The 25,335-nt window shown below is 40.2% G+C and overlaps 1 protein-coding gene across 1 annotated transcript in view; it reads right to left on the bottom strand.

The window, feature by feature from the left end:
• The window catches only part of TPRG1 (tumor protein p63 regulated 1), a 154,899-nt gene that overhangs the window by 106,890 nt on the left and 22,674 nt on the right, over positions 1–25,335 (bottom strand). Inside the window, exons 2-3 of the mRNA XM_004745248.3 lie at positions 18,754–18,972; positions 9,333–9,424 (exon numbers count right to left, since the gene is read on the bottom strand). Coding sequence (XP_004745305.1) covers positions 9,333–9,424; positions 18,754–18,963 — 302 coding nt within the window. The 5' untranslated portion in view covers positions 18,964–18,972. The remainder of the gene's footprint in view (positions 1–9,332; positions 9,425–18,753; positions 18,973–25,335) is intronic.

Here is a 25,335-nt window from a genome sequence, read left to right as displayed (position 1 = left end):
AAAAGAGAATGCATGTAAAAATAGATGGGGATGAGTAGGAGATACACTTCAGAATGTCAACTCAATTTGCACAGTAAGTTTATTACTCAGGACTAAAAATATCAGAAATCCATGGTTCCAGAGTTCTTTGGGGTCTTTCTACTTTTCCGAAGTTATCAGTAGCAGTATTTTTCATTTAAAAAGTAGTTCAATACTCCTTACAATTAGACTGGAACAAGATAAAAGATGATGGGCCGTAGATGGGCCTTAGCCCATTTGAGGCATCCACCCACTCCTATAGGTATTGGACTTTTTAGTTGATTCGGGGAAAACACTAAGTAAAGTCAAATGAACAACAGGAGCAGAGTAAGATCTGGAGAGGAAAACAGGAAAATGTCTCTGAACCTGATCAGTGAGTATCTGTCCTCCTCCCTTCAGACAGCACACAATCAACAAAGAAACTGGACCCAGGCACAAAGAGTATTCAAGTAATTTTAAACTGTGGTGATCACTGTCTCCAGAGATGAAAACTCATAAAAAGCAGCATGAGCCACATAATGAGAAGACAAGGAGGCTGGGTGAGGGGCACTGTGAAGTTAAAGCCTACTGTGACCTTAATAAGTGGTTGCCCTTAGGCAGGTCATTTAATCTCTGGGTTTCTTCATCTGTAAAATAAAGTCAATAGTTCCTTCTGGCCTCCCCCCATTGGTCTGTTTGAGGATCAAATGGGAGCGCAGTTAAGAAAGTGATCACCCACAGTGCTGCTTTGGGGATCCATTAGTGCCTGGGGCACCCTGTGCCTGGGAAATACTTTCCAGTAGTCTGTTCCTCAACATCCCGTTCTCTCTCAGGATGGCTCTCTTTTTATTTAAGCTTCCAAGATAGCTCTTTCTTCTGGGAAATCTAAGTTAAGCACCCTTCCATTTACCCCACCCAAGAAACAGAATTCTGATTTTATCCAACCTGTTCCTGCTGGAAGAACGACAGACCACAACCCAGTAAAGGCCGCAAATGGAATCTGGGCACAACATCAAAAGGATCATTTTAGCAAAAGTCAGGGCTGCAGAATGCACTACAGCCCCAGCTCTCTTATTCTCTGAGCCTTGATTTCCTCACCTCCAAACTGGAGGTAATGTTTCCTATGAAGATTGGATTAAATGAAGAAGAGCACTTTTTAACTACAAAGTGCTATAGAACATGACTTTTAAAAAAATCAAAACATAAACGGAGAATGTCTTATATATTTTCATTTCTCTTTCCAACTGTGGAGTCTCACTCTGCCCTACTGGTAAATATCTCTTACTGAGGGCTTCAACGTAAACGAAATAATATCAATCCTTAAATTTTTGTAGCCACTGATAGTTTGGAATTAATCACCCAGTAATAGATGAATGGTCAAGTAACTTTATAAAAGCTACATGGAAAATATGAGGAAGAGCCCAAGGGAAGTGCCATTTAGAGATCATCTAAGTCATGTGTATTATAACAGTATAATGGCAAGTGCAGGGAAATCACTTATCAGAACATGTGGTACAATTTAAACATTCAGTAAGTTATTTATTAATATTATTTCTGATCTTTAGCAAAGATGCATGAAGAAAAGCAGGAATAAAATACATCAAAAATTAACAATAGTTGTGCTTCTGTCAAGAACATTGAATTCCTAATGGACTAAAGAATATATTAAAACAAGATAAACTCAAAATGGATGAAAAACCTCAATGTGAGGCAGGAATTCATCAATGTCCTAGAGGAGAACACAGGCAGCAACCTCTTTGACATGGGCCACAGCAAGATGTATCTGTCAAGATACATCTCCATAGGCAAGAGAAACAAAAGCAAAAATGAACTTTTGGGACTTTATCAAGATAAAAGATTTCTACATAGCAAAGGAAACAGTCAAAAAAACATAGAGGCAACCCAGGGAATGGGAGAAGATTTTTGCAAATGACACTACAGACAAAAGGCTGATATCCAAGATCTATAAAGAACTTCTCAAACTCAACACCCCAAAAAACAAATAATCAAGTCAAAAACTGGGCAAAAGACATGAATAGTCAGTTCTCAAAAGAAAACATACAAATGGCTAACAGACACATGAAAAAATGTTCATCATCATTAGCCATCAGGGAAATTCAAATCAATACCACATTGAGATACTACCTTACACTAGTTAGAATGGCAAAAATTGATAAGACAAGAAACAATAAATGTTGGAGAGGTTGCGGAGAAAGGGGAACCCTCTTACACTGTTGGTGGGAATGCAAGTTGGTGCAGCCACTTTGGAAAACAATGTGGAGGTTCCTCAAAAACTTAAAAATAGAGGTATCCTACGACTTAGCAATTGCACTACTGGGTATTTGCCCTGAAGATACAGATGAGTGAAAAGAAGGGCCACATGTACCCCAATGTTCATAGCAGCAATGTCCACAACAGCCAAACTGGAAGGAGCCAAGATGTCCTTCAACAGATGAAGGGATAAAGAAGATATGATCCATGTATACAATGGAATATTACTTAGCCATCAGGAAGGATGAATACCCAACTTTTGCATCAACATAGATGGGACTGGAGGAGATTATGCTAAGTGAATTAAGTCAAGCAGAGAAAGTAAATTATTATATGGTTTCACCTATTTGTGTGACATAAGGAATAGAATGGAGGACATTAGGAGAAGGTAGAAAAAACGAAGGCAGGAAAATCAGAGGGGGAGGCAAACCATGAGAGACTATGGACACTGAGAAACAAACTGAGGGTTTTAGAGGGGAGGGGGGAGGGGGATGAGTTAGCCCAGTGATGGGTATTAAGGAGGGCACATATTGCATGGAGCATTGGGTGTTATACGCAAACAATGAGTCATGGAACACTACATCAAAAAGTAATGATGTACCGTATGGTGAGTAGCATAACATAATTAAAAAAAATACCCTAATTAAAAAAACAAATGCCAAAACCTACTTAAGTTTACTTCACTGCACTGATAGTGAGTAGCAGAAGAAGGATTCAAACCCAAGTCTTCTGACTGCAAATCCAAGACTCTCTATGACATGAGATTGCCACCTTGATTTCACCTCTTTTGTATTGTCTGTATGTTCAACATAGAGAATTGGGTTTCATATATTTATTATGCCAAAGTGCTAGGATAGAAACCTTGGTGGGTTTAGGGGAAGGCAGACAATAAAACACACTGTATATTCCACAAAAATGAAGAGTGGGAGTTACTTGACCCCCAGCCACTGGAGGCAAGACTTCTCATTTAAGAATAAGAGGAATGAGAATATCCGCCCCACCACTTCAGACTAATGTGTTGGAGAGAAAGATCCCATCTCCTCCTGCCTCCTTAAGTACCATATACAAAGACATCTTGAGTTCATTCTACTGAAGAGCTACTTCATTGCCATTATAACACAATTTTTGAGACTTACAGAGTGTCAAGATGTTCTCCTTGGTGCTGCCTTAATGGATCACTTCTGAAACGATACACACATTTTCTTCAAAAAGTTCTTTCCCAGTAGGGCCAAGAAGGACAGTGAGAGGAGGAGATAAAGTTAAGATAAATACCATCCTGTCTTTATAGCTATAGAAACATATAAAGCTCCAGGATGGGCTGGGCTGGAGGCCTGGGTCCTAACTAGAGTCTTCTTAGGATTCTATTCTTAATAGTTTCAGCTAACTGGGAACTAGCTGGAGTTGATGGTTGCATCTCTCCAGTTCTTCATTTGGCCTCTCTGTCCATCCTCCTCATATCCTCCACACAAGTGCCTTCAAACTAATTTTTCTAGTTTTACTGAATAATCTACCTGTATACATTTAGAACGTCACAAAGCAGCTCCTCTGAATTGGGGTGATAGCCCTTGGAAAGTGCCTTTACTGACTTAATGCTATTTAATGCCCTTAGAGACTATAGAAGACAAGACTGTAAGAAATAAATGTGTGAGGATCACTTAAGATAGTACCTGATCCCTATGTAAAGCCATACACTCAACATCTCCATGCAGATGCTCTATGGACACCTCACACACATTTTGCCCCAAAACTGTACTCAATGAGTTCTTAAAAAAGCAAACGACAAGACTGTTTGGATAATTAAACGAGATTACATGCACCAAGTTCTTTCTGCGACGTTCGGGATATGGCATGTTCTCGATAAAGGAGAGTTCTCTTTTCCTTCTAAACCAGGGACGGCGGTAGAGTGAACCCATCTGTTTCCCAGGCCAAAGACCACCAGCTGCCCTGAACTCTTCCCTCACAGATGGTTAAACACAGAGATCCACAAAGTCCAGCTCTGTAGGTTATTAGTTCACCTCTCAATCCCAAATGCACCCTTCAGCACATGCTCTATGCTGAACAGAATTCTGTGAAGCATTTCTTCTTTAATGTGTGCCCAATGTTACACTTTTGCAGTAGAGAGCACAAGAGGGATGAAATAGAAAAAGGTGGATTTTTATAATTTCCAGCTCATACTGGGGGTCAGCAGTCAGGTGTGAGAGCAGCAATGGCCTGGGCCCTAGCCTCAGGCCCAGAACATGGACCCTCAGCAGCCTTGCAGCCTCTGCTTGGCAGTAAGCTTTCCTCAGCTGCCTATTCAGGGTTCACCCCCTTTTCCGTGAAAAAAGTGACTTTCATGGAACAGGATAATAGGTTCTTGGGGTTTTTTTTTTCCCCTAAATGCTGGAAAAATATTTCAATTTTTTGGTATATTATTATAGTATCACAGCCACAGACATGACATACTTTTGAATTTCATCGGCTTTTTATTTTTATTTTTTTTTTTTTTAATTTTTTATTTTTTATAAACATATATTTTTATCCCCACATTCTCTCTTGTTTTCTGGAGTTCAGACAGTCCACGGAGCCAAACATCGAGCTCTAATCTCTCATATTTGCTGACTTCCATGGTTTACTCACTGCCACCAGGGCTGATTCCAAGTGACCAATATGGCGGCATGGAAGGTATAGCTAAGAAGAGGTGTGCGGTAATACCCCTTCCTGTAGCATTTCCATGATACAAATACCAGAAGCATGAAGAGCAAATGGAACAACAAAGTGAAATCAAGAACGTCAGAAAGTAAAGAGGCTTGAGTTCATTATGTTTGCTTTATATTGAATTTGCTTGGTGTGGAATTTTATGTTTCAATAATTAACAATCAGCTCTCAACATTGCTGAAATGGTAACATTCACCGGTCATAAGCCTGCGTGAACCGGTGCAGGCCGTCACTGGACTGGATTCCGCTGATACCGCGTGGTTTCTAATCCATCAGCCAGACTTCCTGCCCCTCCACCCCTGTACGCTGATCCTTCACATGTCAAAGATGTACACACCCTACTCTGTCAGCCATGATTCCAAATTCAATAAAGCCCTGAAAATGGCGACTGTGATGCAAGCCAGATCTGAACCCTCATGCAGCCTATCACTCTACTTTTAATGTCACGTATTTTCCTGAAAAAAATGTTCATGTGCTTGATTATGGAGGGCTGTCCCAGACCTCTCCTGGGGACATCAGATAAAACACATATGCATTGTTTTCCCTTTCAAAAATTTGAAAAATTCTCAATCTGATTCATATCTGGTTCCAAAAGTTTTAGATAAGGGATTGTGAGCCTTTAGAGAGCCTTATAAAGTAGAAATAGAGTCACACTTTGGTTACCCATCAGTGCCACCCCGTAGCCTACAGGGCAGAATCTAAGTTCTTAAACAAGATACTCAGGGCCCTTTAGCCCTCACGATCATGCCCACCCACATCACCCTCCTGTATCAAACCACTTCTGGGACTCACCACTTAAAGGTTGAGCTGAGCTCATTAATCACCCCACATCTACACATCACATCACATCCTTTGGGCAAGAATCAGAACCCAGCTAGTGCAAGAATGCAGTCTGCCTTCTTTGCTTTATCTGTTATATGCTCTTCATCTGCCTACTTCCTCCTCCTTCACCTCCAGTTCTCACCTATCAAATGGCAGTCACAAAACCAGCAAGGCTGTCACGCACATAAAGCAAGTTCATGGACACCAAGCTAGCTTGTCATGTGCCCTATAGTTTAAAGGAGTCTTCACTCTTACATTCTGAAACTGAAAAACTTGTTTGAAAGCAAACATTCTTTAAAAATTGCTGGATAGTAGCTAGGGGCTTCTCATTTCCATAAAAGGAGCTAACCGTTGATGTGCATAAAGCCCAGTCATTTCTACCACACACACAAAAGCCTTACACTTGACAAGAGCCTTGTGTGGTTGGTGCAGTTGGGGAAGCTGATCTATAGAACAGTCTCTGCAACTCATAAGAACTAAATGGATGGGTCTCATCCCATTAAAAAAAAGAGAGAAGGAGGCAAGAGTAGCCCCAGGCTCTCACCTTTCTGGGCCTGAATATTTATAGGTTTGTTTAGGCATGTTGTTTTGTTTTGTTTTGCTTTGCTTTGCTGTTGTCATTTTGGGGATTTGGGGTTATGTTTGATTGTTTTTATTGTTGTGTTTGCTTTCCCTACATTGGTGCACTAAGAAAACTTAAGTGTGAAAGGTCATTCAGAAGGTCTAGGCGTGCCCTTCCTTTGACAAATGCCTCCCATCTTCTGCTTGAACAGTCAAAGTGACTCAGAGCCTATTCATTTAGCCCAGATGCCTGACCCATCTTATTTACAACTGGCAGCTCGTTCCATGACAAGAAGGCGGTCTGAACCAACTTTAAGGCTTAACAGGCAAAGAAAAGCAAACAGCAAATTCTTACTATGGTAGAAATGACTTAATTGCATAAGACTGATGAATCAAAGACCTGTACCCCTGAAACAAATAATTCATGTTAATAAAAGCAAATAAATAATTTTTCTTTTAAGTAGCTTTAGATGGAGTGTGGGAAGAGGTGTAAAAGGATTTTGGCAGAGAGGAAGACCAAAGAGAATAAAAAGGAACTACCATTTACAGAGGGGAAATGAGGAGCACCTGGCTGGCTTAGCTGGTTAAGCATCTGACATTTGGTTTCAGCTCAGGCCATGATCTTAGGGTCTTAGGATTGAGCCCCATCTCAGGCTCCATGCTCAGCATGCAGTCTGCTTTGGATTTTCTCTCCCTCTCCTTCCCCCTCTGTCCCTCCCCTCTGCTTTCTTGCACTCTCTCTCTAAAAATAAATAAATAAAATCCTTTTAAAAAATAATAAAAGAGGAGAAATGGTTTCAAAGTGCAAATGAGAGAAAGTCTGACAGGGAACAACAATTGCTTAAAATTCCACATGAACAAGATACATCCCTCATTACTGTCTATGATATAAAGAAATACCACAAAGCAAAAGAGAAACAGTTGCCAGATAGTCCTTACCAACTCTTTGAACTTCCCATTAGGTTCAGAGCTAAGTGTAAAACTTGGGTCTTTGGGGCACAACTGTCCATATTTATCTGAAAACTCCTGGATTTATTAATCATCCTAGTTGATGTTAAATCAAACAGAATTATGATGCTAAGTCTCAATGCAGATCACACATTTATCTTTGGACAATGATATACCTAGGCCTTTATAATCACTGAACAAAGACATTTAAACAAACAAACAAACATAAAGCCAAATTTCTATACAAATAAGACAATTCAAACATATACTATTAAAGAAATTGCTGATTCTATTATTTGAGAATTCAAAATGCCACCCCTGATCTTGAAAGACTGGGTTTGTACATTTTTTTCTAATCAATAAAATGCACTGTAGAAAAAATAGGAGTCTATTTCTGATTAGACCTTCAGATTTTAAGTAGACATCAGTCCTAATCAAGGTAGACATTTTATTTGCACAAATCAAATTTTACTTTGCAGATGGAAGGTGGGTATGAAATGTGCATTGGTAAAAGTCAATCAGCAAAAAACCTGAATTATAGATTTTTCTTTTCATTAGAGATAACCCAGGGATGAAGGAGATAGAGATGGATGGGACAGGAATCAAGGCAAGGACAACCAAACAAACAAAAACAGAAGGCCTTTACCAATAGTTAGAACTTGTGAACAGAGGAGAGACACTGACATCTGTTGAAAATCCACTGTGGGCTGGGGACTTTGCTAAGAATTTTACCATGCCATCTTATTTAGCTCTTGTAATAATTCCTCAGATGCATATTATTATCTCCAGGGTATACATGAAGAAACAAATGCTCAGAAATGGTCAGGTTGGTTTTCCAAACTCATTTTCACTCAATTCTTAGAACCCATTTGAAACAATAATGGAAGATGGTGGTCAGTCAGATGGATCCACAGGTGATCTGATTCTACATTCCACTGACTGAAGGAGTTTTGTTGGCTAGGAAGGTTGAACATTCAAGTGTTACCCATCCCCCCACTTATCCCCACCCCTCCCCTCCAAAAAACTTGGTTAAAGAAGATGTCCTGCCCAGGGGTGAAAGATTAAATGATTCTCTACTCAAAGCATACAAATTACTGAGCTTTTCTTCTGGACTCTTTGAAGCCGGAAACCTTACTGAATCAACTGAGTATCCAAAATGGAGTTCTAAGTACAGTCTCCATTTAATATTATGGATTCTGTAGGAGGAAAGAGGTGCTTCTTTCTGTTATTATGTAAATTCTATTATATGAATATATTACTGCTATTCTGTAGCAGAAAAGAGATGCCTCTTTCTCTTATTATATGAATATATTATTATGTGAATATATGTGAATATATTCCTTTATCATTGTAAATACCATGGCATTCCTAATAGTCTGCTGGTAAAAGTCACAGATTCTAGAATCTCAGGGCAAGACACAAAGATAACCATCTACTTGGTGTCATTTGCAATTAAAGCCCTTAGAGCTAAGATAGGCCTTAGGATGAATAGAACATTTATTAAAGGAAAGGAATCAAGTGTTAGACTTGGTTTTTATCCTAACTCTGGACTGGCGGCCTGTCTTCTCTATCCTGCATGATTTCCCTAGTTTCATGGCCCAGGTTATTACACAAAAGATAAAATTTAAACTGTATACATTGACCTCATTCATCTTTTTAACCTTCTTTTCCACTGTCCCCAGAGTGTGATGGGTTAGTAGTCTGATGTGCTGGAAGGAAAGTATTTATAAGAAACAGATTATAACCAAAGAGGTGGGTGAGGAGGCCCCTGCAATAGTCCTTGAGAGCCATGATGAGGGCCTGTAAGAAAGTCAGAGTGATAGCTGAGTGAAGCGACTCACCAAGAGTCCAACCTCGCCATGCATCAGCCATAGGGCACCATGAAACTTTACTCTCTAACTGGGGGATATGTCAATCAATGATCTTACCTGGCATCCAGAATAAATTCTTTCACATGTCTGTCTCCTATTTTGTTACAGTGGTCTTAAGGAAAATGCCAGATTTCCACTGCCCTTCACTTAGCCATAACTACTCACTCTGTCAAGAGCCAGAAGCCTTGAATTTTCTCTCCAGAAGTCTCGGCTATGTGCCCTTTCAAGTCTCCCATGGCAGTCTCAATGGCCCCCGGCTGGATGGAAAAAAGAAAATACCTAGTTTAGAGAAACTGAGCCCTCTGTGTGCTTATGATTAGTGAGTATAACCCACAGCCTCCTCTGGAAAGTCGATGGGAAAGATAGCTCTTGCATTTGTCTGTTTGTTCTAGGCACAGCCTGCCGGGGAGCTGAGTCTTGAACTCTGGTATTTACAAAGCTGTTCTCCTTGAGTGGGACCAAAGGGATCCGAGTGCTGTCTCCCATGATCCAACTCATACTTTCTCACAGAAATGATGTCAGCCATTTTCAGAGGGCCAGTTTTCCTCAATAAACATGTTTAACAGAAATTTCAAAACATTTAGCAATATATACATTTTTAAAATCAAACGTTTCTCTCTTCAAAGAGCACATGGCAATAAAAGACCTAAGAGAAATCCTTTTCTAATATTTTGACCATAACTTTAGCTGGCTCTGGGCAATTAGCTTTTTTGTCTCATTATCTTGCATTCTTTACCCTTCTCCAAACAGGTGCTCCCACGCATGGGCCTACCTCTAGTTCAAAGTTGATTAACCCTTTTCCTGATAAGATATTCAGAGATCTCTAGCTCAGTGATCCCTAAATTTTCAGTGCACATCAGAATCAGAAACACAGATGTCTGGGCACTGTTTCCAGCTTTTCTGATTTAGTAGGTCTGGAATGGGCCTGAGAATTTATATTTCCAACAAGTTCCCAGTTGGTGCTGTTGGTATGGGCTATACTATGAGAACTATTGCTCTCTAGACCATTATCTTCAACCTTGGCTACACATCAAAATCACCAGGGGAGCTTTTAAAAATCCTAATGCCCTTGGGGCGCCTGGGTGGCTCAGTTGGTTGGACGACTGCCTTTGGCTCAGGTCATGATCCCGGAGTCCCAGGATCGAGTCCCGCATCGGGCTCCCAGCTCCATGGGGAGTCTGCTTCTCCCTCTGACCTTCTCCTCGCTCATGCTCTCTCTCACTGTCTCTCTCTCAAATAAATAAATAAAATCTTTAAAAATAAAAATCCTAATGCCCAAGATGCATACCAGGGCAATGATATCCAGATTCTCAGTGGATGGGACTCACATATCAGTACACCAGGATTTTTTTAAAGTGTCCCAGATGACTCTAATGTGTAGACAAGTTTGAGAACCACTACAGCCCAGGGATTATCTAGCCTGAGCAATTTCATTTTATAGGTGTGGAAATGGGGGCTGTTGTGGGGAAGTAAGTTGTCAAGTTCATTCAGCTAAGAAGGGTAGAGACAAGACAAGAAAACAGACATTTCATTGTCCCACCTACAAGGCAGTGCTGGCCTCATCCTCATTCCTGAACTACTGACGAGTAGGTTGTCAGTTCTTGAATATTCTCTGTGTAACAGGACTTTGATAATAACCACCTAATCTTTTCTAAATATTAACATTCCTAATCCCCCAGCCTGAGACCCTTCTCTCATGAAAGGAAACCAGGACACTAACCTGGCCTAGGACCCATTCAAATGCCTTTTCCTCTTGGAGGTAGAGAGGTGGTAGATTTGGGTTTGCTCGCTTTCTCAGTCTATGATGAAAGGCTTGGAACATTTTGGCCACAGAGTCCATTGGTCAAGAAAAAGACCTTAGAATAGGAGAATACAAAAAGAAAGAAAGAAAGAAAGAAAGAAAGAAAGAAAGAAAGAAAGAAAGAAAGAAAGGCACTGTTTCAGATGAAGTGGTAGGAATGGCACGGAGCTTTCCCAACTTAGCTCTGCCCCTCCCCATCCAACTCACTGGACAGAGCCCAAGGCATCAAGGAAATGTCCATTAAACAGAGTCAAGTGGCCTGGGCTCCTGCTCCAGATCTGTCGTAAATCAGTTCTGTGATCTGTAGCTAATGGTTTGAGCTTCCTTAGCCTACATTTCCTTATCTACAAAGACAAATGAGGAGACTGAACCAATGCTTCCCAAGCCAAGCTGATGATGGAAGCCTCCTGGAAGTCTTTAAGAAAATATGATCATAGCCCTGATACTGAGACATTCTGAGTTCCTCATTTTAACACATTTCCTGCTGAATGGAATAGTCAGCCAGTGGACTGAATGATTTCTGACTCCTTTGTCATCCTCAGCTGCTAATTTGTGGGTTGTCAGGGAGCTAACATGGCTGCCTATGTCTGCTGGAAACTATAAGTCATAAAATCAGTTAGTTCTGGAGGATTAATCAAGTAGGCCTTGAGCCCCCGCTGACAGAGAAGGTTGTCCCAACATCACTGTTCTACCCACTGGCAGGACCAAACTAGGCTGGAGAGAAATCCCCTATGATACCACGACAATGCTCCCATCTCCCAACCTGAGCTCCCCGGGATGCAGCCTGACTGCACCAGACCAAATCATCCTTTCTTTGATGACTCATCAGGCTATTTTTCCTGTCTCTCCTCTTATATCCACATAATTTCTTCCTCTAGCTAACATAACTCAGTAGTGAAACTAATACTTTTCAAGAAGAAAAAAAAAACTGCAAGTGAAATTGGAGAATAATGAAATAATCCTAAAATAAGCATTTTGTTGAATGCTTTTGCACCAGGCACTTTGCCAGAATATGTGAAGATGAATATAAAATTGTAGAATTTCTCAAAACCTTACTTGTCTTCCCTATGGAAAGCAATTGGCAAAATCTATCAAAATGATCTATCCTTTGATCTACACATTCCACTTCTGTGAAGTCATACTATGGCTGCTTTTGCATATGTGAAAAATGACAGATGTATAGACAGTGTTCTCCACAGATTTATTTGTGAATAGCAAAATTTTTGAAACAAGACAAATATCTATCTGTAGGGGACTTGTTAGATATAATAGGGGACACATCCATACAATGGAGCATGATGACTGTACAAAAACAATTAGAAAATCTGTGCTAATACGGAAAGATTTCAAAATGTATTACTAAGTGAATGAAAAAATGTTCAGAAGAAAGGGCAAATATGCCACATTTTTTATAAAAGAGAGGAGAACAGATAAGGATAAATATTTGCATGTGCTTATCTATGCTAAGGCAACTCTAGAAGAATACCTAGAAAATGTTAATTGTGGTCCCCATAAGGGGAGACACTTGATGGGGCAGTGGCTAGAGGTGATGTTCTACTGTACACCTTTTCAAAACCTAAACATTGGACATCACTGTGGTTTTTATGAAATGGCTGGGAAGTCTCTAGGGTTCTGTCAGTGAATGTCGTCACTGAGTGTGGTGTCATCACCTTTAGCAGAAACAGTCGTTGTGCCTTTATGGGACAGTTAATCACTGTATTTTAATATTTTACTCTCTTCTGTTTGCCATTGTTAGTTAACTGGAATAAATTAACTGCTGCCATTCGATGTAGAAAACGAGATAGTGTGTGAACACTCTGACTTGTGTCCAGGACAAGGTTTAGATCTCAAACTTTCTGCTCACCATGAGACCCATATTATGTCCTTATTATTCCAGATATCAGTTTACTCATTTGCTGGGTGGGTAAGATAATATTAACTGTAACAGAGCTGTTGGGAAATGCCAAAAACATATGGGAACATTGAATAATAAAACATTGTATTTTCATTCTTATTGTTAATATTAAATACAGGGAAAATAGTCGTACCAGGATTTGGGGGTCAAATGGTCACAGAAATGGAACAATTAGCTTGAAGACGCCATGCTGCCTAAGACTAATAGGAAAGTACAATGGAATAATAAGTACCCATCATTCAATATGTGTATATTTCTAATGTTAAATTTGAAGAAAAATTATGAGGGGGATCCTTATTTATAAGTTATTATATAGCTGAGTAGGCAATATCTGTTCTAAATAGTTCAGCGCTGAGTATCTTCAGTCAAAACAAACCTACTAAGGGAATTTCAAAGACATGTGTTGGGGGGGGTTCCCTACCTTTCCTGAAGCTGGACTAGCCAGGGGCCAGTTGTCACACAAATAATACTCCCATCTGCTGGTAATAGTTTACCATGTACTAGATCCTTAGACCATAAGAGTAGAGGGCAGCATAGAAAGGAGTGCTCCCAGGGACTCACACACAATAAGATCTCTCTTGTGGATACCATCATGCCCAGATAGAAATCACTCCGTGGTAAACACATACGGGAAGAAAAACAGCTCTAAATTGGATGCAATTGGTAAAGTCCAGGGCAAATTTGTCTCTCTTTGAAAATAAAGGAAATGTTGCTTATTTTTTTATTGGTAAGTGCCTCTGCCCTCAGAAAGAAACACCACTTTTATTACAATCTTCAAGGGATTTCACTGTAAGGAGGGGAATCAAGAAACCTTTTGCCCAGTGAGATGTGTAATTTCTAGACCAGGAAGAAGCTCACACAGACAATAACAATACAACTAATATATTTAGTTGTTCCCAATGCAAGAGCAAGACACAGGGAACCCTATAGTAAGAGAAGAGGGGAAGGGAGAGAGTATGAAAGCCAAATTAGTGTCATGAAAGCAATGACATCTTGCTACACAATGGGAAGTCCCAAACCTGCTTATTAAAGTCTCGTTCCTCACAATAGAACACAGGCTATAAAAAGGCCATGGGGAACCATTAATTAAATATTAAAAGATCAAATAGTTTTAGTCCCATTAGTTTGTATGTAATTTACATTCTCAAGTATAAATTTAGAGATAATTCCCCATCCCTAATCGCTTTCAACTTTCTGATAAGGTATCTGCAAATATAGAGTCCTACAGGGAGTTTAAAAATATCTTTCCCCATGCGTATCAAGTATTGTTCCTTTCATAAGAAGTTGCTTTTGAATATCAGTCTCCACAACTAAAGGGATTATCATAATATACCTCGAGTTATTAGCCTTGAGTGGTACTTTTGTTCAGAAAAGGCACTAGGCCTTTTTTAGATATGTCTAGGCAATAAAATAGCAAATGAACAAAAACAGGAGAAAAAATTATCCAAGCAGAGTGACGGCAAGTGCTTCAGACATTCATTCCTACGAACTCTCATTCGTTGTCCAAGGTCAGAGGCTCTGGAGGGGTGGTAAAAAGTGTCAGGAGTCCTGGCTCTTAGTCTTGGCATGGCCCTTAACTGCTGATTGACTTTGGACAAGTCATGTCTTCTTTGTGTGTTTCAGGGGTTGGACTGGATATTCCTCTAAGGCTCCTTCTGGCTCTGAGCAAGAATGTCTCTATGTTGGAAGGGCACAGTTCAGGAAATAAATAATAGTCTGGAAGTCTATGGATAGGAAACAATATCCCAGATACCCCATGAAATAACATGAGAGGTTTAAGGAACCAGATTGACTTCCTCTAACGCATTAGAGGTATGATCTAATGCATGAGGTTATGATGCTTAAAAAATGACTCTTGGGGACAGCTGCGAGGCTGGTTCAGTTGGCTATGTGTCCGACTCTTGATTTTGACTCAGGTCATGATCTCAGGGTCATGAGATAGAGCCTCTTGTTTGCCTTGGATTAATTTAAACTTCCAGACCAGTCACATCTTTGCATATGCAGTCTGACACTCATATAATTAACTTTATAATTGGCTTCTTTCTTATCATAACATTGGGTATCTGCTCTCAGTACCCAAGAAACTCAGTGACATTCTGCCACAGCAAGCCAAAGACTAACTCTCCTTTCTGGGTTAAAAGATATAAGTAGGAAGGGCCGTCTGGGTGGCTCAGTGGTTAAGCATCTGCCTTCGGCTCAGGTCATGATCCCAGGGTCCTGGGATCAAGCCCAGCATTGGGCTCTCTGCTTGGCAAAGAGCCTTCTTCTCCCTCTCCCTCTGTCTCCCAGCTTGTGTTCTCACTCTTTCTCTCTGTCAAACAAACAAATAAAATAAAATCTTAAGTATATATCCATATATATATATGGATATATATGGATATATATATATGTAGGAAACAACATGTCCATCAAAAGTTAAATAAATTAAATCATATCTCTATAGTGGAATGTTATTGAATGGTGAAAAATGATTTTATGGAAGTTTAGCTATTGACATAGGAAATATTTTAATACAACCAATTGTACATGTGAGGAGGAAAGTAAGAGAGAATATACACCAAAACGTATAAGCACACACTCAATATACTTTGGTTAAAGTTGGACAGGAAGATTATAGTGACTTTTACTTTGCTTATTGACAATTTTCTTTTTTTTTTTTTCAATAAACCACATTCTGTGAAATGGTCTTAAAACATGTAATAAAACAAAATACTTGATCAAGGAATTCCTCAACTCATTTACTTGCTGTTCTTCTGAATTTACAACCTATATGCTTTAAATTCTTGTACTGTAATAAACTTATTTCTTTTTAATTGCTTCATGGGATCACAGAACTATGAATTGGGAATCGGAAAACTTGGGTTCTAACCCTAGCTTTAGCACTTGTTACTAGCCTCTTGGGAAAGTTGGTGCTCACTAATGGTTATGACACTGGACAAGCATCCCTCTATAAGCCTTAATGTTGACTAGCTCATTGGTGCTCCAGGTCTGGTCTGTGGACAGATTGCATCTTATTGCCAGAAGATATGTATGAGGCTTTCCTCTAGGCCTATTGAGTCAGATGAGCATTATCACAAGATTTCCAGGTCATTTGTCTACATGATGAAGATGGAGAACCAGGGGACCAGATCATCTGTCGATCTTGTTTCAGCTCTAAGAAGTGATACTTTACAATGAATCTTTCATAGATCTGAATCATTCAGAGCCAGGGTCTTATTGAATTATTCCCTGAGAAGTGAATTGGTTTCCTTCACTCAAACCTCTTTACTACTATAAATGCTATACATCTACATTTGTGTCTCCCTCTGGAAGTCATTCCCTATGACCAAATACAGAAATGGGAATGTCAAATCAACAGGAAAGGAAAAAAGCATTCATTATAGCAATGAGATGCTGCTTATGAAATGTTAATAGACATGCCATGCATTATACTAAGAATATTTAGAACATTTAGTGCCACGCATTGTACTAAGAATATTTAAACCTCTGTATAAAACTGGTATTTTATCTACTCGTTGCAAATGAGAAAATTTATAGATAGATAAAGATATAGATAAAAAATATAAAAATACATATAAAGCACATTCATTACACTCACATGCTCACAGAATATTATATATATATATATAAATACACACACACACACTGTTTCTTGGTCTGAAGGAGAGCAAATGCTGAGCGCCTTGAGCATGTAGCCCTCTCAGCCCCTAAAGAGTCCTCAAGTCTACTTTAAATTCATTAACAAGATTAGAAGCTTTCCCTCCCAACCTCTTGAGAATTTAGGGCTTGTTTCTGTATACCCAAGGAAGAAGATATTCTTCACATGGACTGGAGTCTGTCACTGGCTCCATTAGGAAAGGGCGGTAAATGCGATTGTATTCGATGGTGGGAAGACCACTGACTGGACTTACAGACAGGAGATACGGATTCTAGCTATAGGCATTCCACTAATATCGTGCGACCTGGCCAGGTCACTTCACTCCCCTGAAGCTGTAATATGTCCACAATGAAACCAGAATGATAAGCCCTCCTCGGCCTACCTTACAGTGTCACTCCAGGGGGCCTCACTGAATAAGTTACATAGAGCCACACAAATAGAAGCATCACTCAAACAAAGAAAACTCCATGGTGGCTTTACACTGTCGATGTAGCTAAGCTAGAACTGCATTTTCTAGAATTTCCTATTCTATCTGTTTCCCAGTTAGAGTTGGCCATGAGAGATATTAGTGTCAGGCCTGCAAGGCAGAAGGACACCTCGGTCATTTCCCTGCAGATAAGTGCAGGACAGCAGCCACTGTGGCAGCTCGTGTTCTCGGCCTCTTCACTTGACAGCATGGGGCAACTTCAGGCCCATCAGCAGAGGCAAAGATGATAGCTTTGCAGAGCCCCCCCACACACACCCAGCCTTCATAACTGCACCCACTTCTGAGCATGATGCCTCTCTTATTCTGTACCACTCATGGTTGTTATCTCATCAAGCTGTGACTGATACATCATCATTACCAAAGATGAGATGACTTTAAGGGGGGGGGGGCTTTGATTTCCTTCCCAGATGCATCTTACAACTTAATTTTGCTTATTCAATAAAGTTCACAGGATTTGGAAAACAAACCATATGCTCCGCATATGTCACCACACACACACACACATACACACACCCCACACACACTGAGTCAACTTAGTTCAACTTTTATCTTAACCAAAGATGTTCTAAAAACTACCAAATCAGGATTCGTTAAAGCTTTATATATTGTCACATCTTAGCCACAATTTATTCATAAGATTGAGTTGAAAAAAAAATTTTTTTTCAAAATGTGTCCCATGTATTGCTTCAAAAATGAGATGGTCTCTATTACCACACTGTGCAATTGCATTTATCCACCGACTGATTGTGGCCTGTGAGCCAGCAATTACTGTGTTAACAAGAACCCTGAAGGATTGGGAAAGAGCACTGATAAGTAGGAAGGAGAGTTTGAGAGAGAGAAAGTACTCAAACCCAGGAAGCACTCGCCATCACCACTTGATCTAAATGCTAGAGGTTCAAAATTTCTTTTTTTCTTTTTCTTTCTTTTTTTTTTTTTTTTTTTTTTTAAGAGAAAGAGTGAGCAGGGAGGGGCAGAGGGAAAAGGAGAGAGAATCTCCAGTAGACTCAATGCCCAGGGCAGAGCCTGACATGGGGCCTGATCTCAAACCCCCCAGATCAGGACCTAAGCCAAAATCAAAAGTCAGATGCTCAACAGAATGAACCCCCCAGGCGCCCCATTCTTTTTTATATCTAGACATACAAACTCCATATCCATACTCATTCTTCCATTTGCTCTCTCAGCTCCAATGCTCAGGAGAAAGAGCTCAGGTTCAGACAGCAGGCAAGGGTTTGAGATTTCGAAGTGCTACTCCCACACTATAATCCCAGTATCCCAGTGTAGACCCTGAGGTTCAACCTATTCTCAGCAAGGCTTTCTACTCCATCACCCCGTCTTTTTCAAACATGCAGCAAATACCCACTCTGCGCACACAGATTTATATTCCAGCTGCTTGGATTTTCTCTCCATAGGTCATTAATCTATGGAGATCAAGGTTAACATGAGCACAGGACTGAGGAGCCAAGGATCCATGGAAACAAGATAACCAGCTTCTCCTCAACACTACATGATTATCAAAAATAGACAATTAACTTCTCTGAAGTTTAGCTCCTTCACCTATAAAATGCGACAAGGATAGCTAACTACTTCATGCTTATTATGACTGTTAGGTAACAAATGTGAAAATACTTGGTAAAACTTGCAGCATGTATAATGATATTAGAATATTCTAAAGAGTAGTCTTGTGTAGTATTTTAGAAGGTCAAACTGTAACCTCAAAAATTTTACCCGTGTAGCGAAGTACTTCCGTGAGACAAAAGGTCGGTGATAAGGATTGGGGTAGAGTGTTGATTCAGTCACACTTGGCTGCCTTGAAATCTGCCTTGGCTCCGGGTCCTTCTCCTCCATGGACAGCTGGTCAGTCTCAGAGGGTTGGTCATCTCCCTCTTGCTTCAGAGACACAGGGTGGAATCCCTCAAAACTCCTAATCGTTGACATTTCTTCTACCTAAAACAAGGGAAAAAACAATCTTCTCAGTAGAAAAAAAAAAAAAGAGGGGAAAGAAGTCACCTCTGTCCTTTGCTCTGGCAAAAAGTAGGCAGTGTGCAAATGATGTTCCTGAAACTGACAAAAGCACCCACAGGTTAACTAAACAAAGGCACTAATGAATCAGTTCAATAACGCAGACACTACCACCCTGTTAGGCCATTTGGTGGGGGGGTGTAGGAGGGGTGGGAAGCAGAGACCCTCTAGACAGACAAAAGGTGGCTGTAAGTAGATCCTTCCCCCCCCCCCCCGCCAGCCTTGAATCCCAGAGGACAGGAAGCGGAGTATGGAGATGGCAGTATGAAATAATTACCAAGCAATCGATCTTCAAGATTTCATAGAATTTTTGCTTAAAAAAAACCATCAGCCTGACAATTTAAAATTTAACACTTAAAAGGAATGATAATGCACCTTTTCCTATTCTGCTTAGGTAGTAATAGGGCACAAAAGCACTTAGAACTGAGCATATTTTAACTCAAAAAACAACAATTCCAAAATTTTATCCTAAGGAAATAATGTAGACAAATGCCCAAAGACATCAATATAGAAGGTAGTTCATCACATGTGTCTAATAGTAGAAAAATACACAACTTTATGTCTAATAGCAAAACATTGTGTTTAACAGTCACATTAGATACTCATGCAATACTGTTTCTAATACCAAAAGAATATAGTAAAATGAAGAACCAGTCAGTAGGAAATTGGTTAAATACATTATATCATAAAGTGAAATGTAATTTACATTATATACATTAAAAATGTAAGTGCATATTTTTATCATGGAAATCCATCCAAAATATATTGTTAATGAAAAAAGATTATGAATAATTACAAATTATTAGATTCAAATGGGTTAAAAATAATTCAAAAAGACAAAAAAGAAAGAAGAAAGGAAACTGGAAGTTGAATATGTATATACATGTATTATGTGGCAGGGTTAGAAAACATCTAAAAAGAAATAAAATAGAATATTCATGGTTATTTCTGGATGATAGGTGATTTTCATTTTTTGATTTAGAAGTCTCTGGATGCTTGCAATGATTATATATGACTTAAGTAAAAACACAATAAACTTAATCTATTTTATAAATACACAGCACAATTGAACAAAATAAACAGAAAGCACACGCTACTCTAGTAAAAAGCGCCCCCACATCAGGTCACCATTTCCAAGCTGAGGCCAGATAGTCTGGCCTGCAGTAAGTACACTGTCCAGGCTACACAGAAGGTGAGTTTTGCGCCCTGCTTCACTGTGACTGGGAATGCCATCTTATTCTCAAAGCTGCTTCAGTGTTCTTAAATCAGATAAATCCGATCTCCTCAATTCCTGTGAAACACTAGACCATGAGAAACAGCCCCGACCCCAGCCAGTGTACATTCTTAACATTGGAATTAAGAGAGGTAACAATAGTATGAGCACATAACCTATTGCCTAAAGCTGGACCCTTTGGAGCATGAAAAGCGCACTATTAGCAATTATGTCAATTATGACAGGGATTCTCTCAGACAGAGGTGGACGTACCCAGTCACCCTGTGATGTTTGAATGCAGGAGAAAACACAGCTGGTTAGGGGACTCTGTAGGTCACATGATGGGTCCCCCATCGGATCCTCCCAGCAACCCTACAAGATGATTTTACCTGTATCTCAATGGGAATCACAGCATTTAGGGACCCACCCAGGGCACACTCAGATAGCTGTGGGGGCATCCGATGCCCACCCTGGGCTCCCAACCGGGCTTCCAGACCAGTCCAGCGCACCCATCCTGAGGCACGCTGTGTTACAGCAGGATGGCTTTGCTGAGTCTTCAGTAATTTTTTTTAAGTTAAATGCACAAAAGGCAGCAATTGGCCTGTAGGAAATACAAGGCACACCCATAGAAGCAGGAGAAATCGTGTGTGCGTGCACTTGTGTGTGTGTGTGCGTGTGTGAGAGAGAGAGAGAGAGAGAAAGAGAGATAGAGACAGAGACAGAACAATCAGTGAAGTACTTCAGCCTCCCTGGCAGGTCTGCCGCCTCAACCACCCGGCAGGCTGTTAGAAGGAAGAGTGTTTCTGGAGTTCCCTGTAACCTGTTAAGGAAGGTTTGTGCCTTTGGGGGAAGAAAAGCCTGCTTCTGTATTTGCCACACTCTGCGAACGCATGCCTCACAACAGACATCTGCAGAAGGCTCCTGTGCCTGGAAAACAGGGGGAGGACTTAATTTGCACCACTTCCTCTCCCTCAGGCTGTCTTCTCTGGAAACACTCTGGGAAGAAAATCAGAGCACTTTGAGACCAAGCTGTTTGAGATCCAGGAAAGAAGGAAACTCAGCTCCAATTCAATTCTTAACAGCCACGAATCGTGGAAAATGTAGTCTGGCCGCCTTAATCCAGGATGATTCCAGCTCTGCTCTGGTCATGGGGACATCTTTGCAAGGACAGCAAATGTAACTTCCTCTACAACCTCCCCAATATGAGAGGAGCGCCCACATCAAAGGTGCCAGTTCCCCTCCTCATCACCCTCCTCCCAGACGATTTATCTCCCCAACGCAACAGATAAGCTCTTCTATCTCTGCCTGAATAGTGGACATTGAAATATTAAAAGCGTATTAATACTAAAAACAAATCCAGACAAATTCAAATGTTTTTGCTGCTTCACATGGATAAAGCATGCCTTGTGACAGACCCATTCGGGGCCATTTATAATTTAAAAAGATCCTTATTCTCTAACACTCCATGGAATCTTAAGTTTTAGCATTTAGTACTCAAATCACACAATTTCTAAGGGAAGTAAGGTCAAGGCTTAGAAAAGAAGTCCATGCTTTTTGACCTGATCTCATTCCAATGAGCAAAAGGGAGTCATATTAATTGCTTATTGTGGGAGGTAATGAAATAGAAATCAAGTAAACACCGACAGTTGCAAAGTCTGTCCAATTGATAGCCTGCAGACATTTAAAATAACATGCATAACCACTGCCAGAGCAAGGAAGTGAAGGACGTATCTTCCTAGGTGGAAAAAAAAAAAAAAAAGCAAAAAAAGATTTTCTCTAGATAGGATGATTTGAATAATTTTTTACATTGATAAAGACCATAAGAAAAATACTTAGATTTATTGAGGTAATTGAATTGAAAGTGATTTTTTTTTTTTTGCTTTAAAAAAAATTAAATTGTGTTAGTGCTGCTTTTGTAATAAAACATACAATGTTTAGTAAATATGTTGATTTGCGAATTCTGGAGATGTTCTGATATAATATGAAGCCGTCCCCCAACACAGAGGGCAAGGAGAGATCAGACAAAGAGCAGTAGGTGGCCGGTTTAACAGGCAAGAGAACTTAATGTGAGCTGTCTTTGGTGCTTCAAAACAGGCACCTCTCTACATGTGCCCGCTAGAACCGTAAAAGTTTACTTACTTTTTAAAGATAGATTTATTTATTTGCTTGCTTATTTATTTATTTGTCAAAGAGAGAGCACAAGCAGGGACAGCAGCATGCAGAGGGAAAGGGTTAGAAGCAGGCTCCCCACTGAGCAGAGAGTCCGATATGGGGCTCCATTCCAGGACCCTGAGATCATGACCTGAGCTGAAGGCAGACACTTAACCCACTGAGCCACCCAGGTTCCCTGCCTTTTTTTTTTTTTTTTTGAAGATTTTTCATAATCTTCAAAGTTCGTACACAGGACATACTTGGATTCCATCATATATAAGGTCAATATGGTCTCAGCAACACCTTCACTCTCTTTTCCTTTCTCTCTCTCTCAGCTGTGTCCTGTCTCTCCTCAGCTGTGGTTCCCACTGTGGGAATAGTGGGTGGAATGTACATTTCAAGGGCAGGGGATGGGGGAGAATTTTCCAGCTGCCCTGAGGCTAGCTACCTCGAAGGTCAACTAGTGATCATATCTTCTGCATGACCTTCAATGTAATGCCAAGTAAATATCTAAAGTAAATAACCTGCGCAATTCTTCCTTCAATTAGATGATAAGTCTTCTATATTTTTCAGCTGCCAGCAAATTCAGAGCTAAATTTAATACAGTATTGCAGTAAATAACTTATTTCTGGGTCCTCACCTAAGTATACCTGCCTCACTATATACATGCTTTCATCTATCTCTCTACGATCTTTTCTGATAGTATTTCAGAAGCACATGGGGCATAAATTGTGGCTGGAAAATCAATGTCTAGTGCAACTCCTTCATTTTGCAAACTTTGGAACACTCAGGTGAGGGCCTCACCCAAGTAGCTAAATAGAATCAAAACAGGACTTCAGATTCTTGCTCACTGCTTCAAGTTGGAGCACCTAGAAGAGAAACCGAGATACAGTTACCAAATTTACATGTTGATCAATTGGAAACACTTTTGCCGAATGTCTCAGTCAGTCATCTCTGCTTTGCTCTGGGCTGGGAGATAAAACTCCCAGGAAGCAACTTTTCCTGCATCCCCAGCAGGTACCCAGCACCCAACCCCAGGAGCTAAAGCTTTCTCCTCTACCTCGCATCAGGTTGATTTATCTGTTAAGTATGACAGGCACAGTGCCTATGGTCCACAAACCTTTTAGAGGCTCAGGAAACATGTCAATTTATTTTAATATCAGAAAAGAGGAGCGCCTGGGTGGCTCAGTGGGTTAAAGCCTCTGCCTTCGGCTTGGGTCATGATCCCAGGGTCCTAGGATGGAGCCCCACATCGGGCTCTCTGCTCTGTGGGGGGTCTGCTTCCTCCTCTCTCTCTGCCTGCCTCTCTGCCTACTTGTGATCTCTGTCAAATAAATAAATAAAATATTTAAAAAAAAAAAAGAAAAGAAAAGACAGTTTTTATGGTCAAAAGAAATGTTTTGATTTAACGACACTATTTAATGACATAGAAATGTAAGTTTTAATATTGACAATGTTATGGTGGAGAGGCCCATAAAGACAAAAGAGTTTTAGTGTCATGGAAATGATAATGTGACCCCGAATCAAAGCTCCATCCTACTACTGACACTGGCTCCTTAATATTTCTGGAAATATTCCATTCCATTCTAATAAACTATCAGATCTAGAAACATTCCCCACCCTTTCCAGTGCCTCCAAACTCCTTATTCTGGAAGATTCTCCTCCACTATGTACTGAAAGATTTCTGTCTTTCTGTCCTGTGGAAAAACTGTGCAATCTTAAGATAATTGTTTTTTTCTTTATTAAAATCAAAGAGACATCCTGAAGAGTTGACCCCAATAAAGTTTTCTAGAAAAGTGTATAAAGAACTATGCTGAAAATTTCTGGTCAGCTTGAAAGAAGTAGCTGGCCACACTGAGTGGCCACAACTCCAACCAGAGGCAAAGAAAGGGGGAGTTTGGGGACTTTTTCCTTCTCACAAAAGTTTAATAAATAATAGGACAGACATGATAAAAAGTATCACAGAGATACCAGTAAAATAAATAGCAGTAAAACTCAGGCTGTTTCATGGTAGACCTTTTTTCAAGGCCCATCCATGCCACTCTCCAGCACTATCTTTCCCATTTTTCCATCTTCTTTTAGGAAGTCTTGGATCCTCACCTTCTCTGCCTCCTGGCAAGCCTGCACAGCTGTTTCTCCCTTACTTTCTTTACTTGCCCTGGCTTCTCCCATGTAACTCCGGAAGTCTCCATGGGATTGATTTTAACTCTATGTAACCCTATTACAGGTGCCTTGTGATTTCCGTAAAGCTTTTGAAATTTTAATAGCTATTTAAGTATCCCCCTTACCACCTTTCTGGATCTTTGGGCAGACAATGCCTAGTTAGGAAACACACATCTGTGCTAGCCTCCACATTTTGTCAATGAGGAAATTGAGGCCCAGGTGGGTTCTGTGTCTCTTCTGAACTTGACCAGTCAAGTCAATTAAGAAGAAGTGATATTTATAAAAAATAAAAAATTAAAAAAAAAAAAATAAACTCAAAAAAAAAAAAAAAAAGAAGTGATAAAGAGTGAAGTTATGGTGGCCACCAGATTAAAAATACTATTTCCAGAGGATTATCTGTGGGCCAGCCAGGAGCTTAGGAAAGTCCATAGTTTTCTGACAAGAACTGCCACCTCTGCCAATGAGGTAGCGCGCGGCTGGGGAGGGAGCGTGGGTGTAAGTTCCTGTGGCTTACCTTGCTTTTGAAGAAATCAGCTGCTTTTCTGATGGTGACACATGTACCCACTAGAAGGGGTTAACAAGCTTGAGGCACATCCCCAAAATAAAAATCCACTTTTAATTCTGACATTTTGTAAAGGTAATTTATGTGAATTTATATGCGCAGCCTTTCCTGAGTCTCTGTGAGAACAGCCAAGGGATGTGAGGTGGAGAAACAATACTCTAACACCGCAGAACTCCAACGAGCCCTTCTCTGTGCCAGC

The sequence above is a fragment of the Mustela putorius genome, unplaced genomic scaffold (assembly GCF_011764305.1).
Source record: "Mustela putorius furo isolate JIRA1106 unplaced genomic scaffold, ASM1176430v1.1 tig00003834_pilon_pilon_pilon, whole genome shotgun sequence".
Lineage (NCBI taxonomy): Eukaryota > Metazoa > Chordata > Mammalia > Carnivora > Mustelidae > Mustela > Mustela putorius.
The sequence above is the reverse complement of the archived record's forward strand: the minus strand, read 5'-3'. Positions and strand labels throughout refer to the sequence as shown.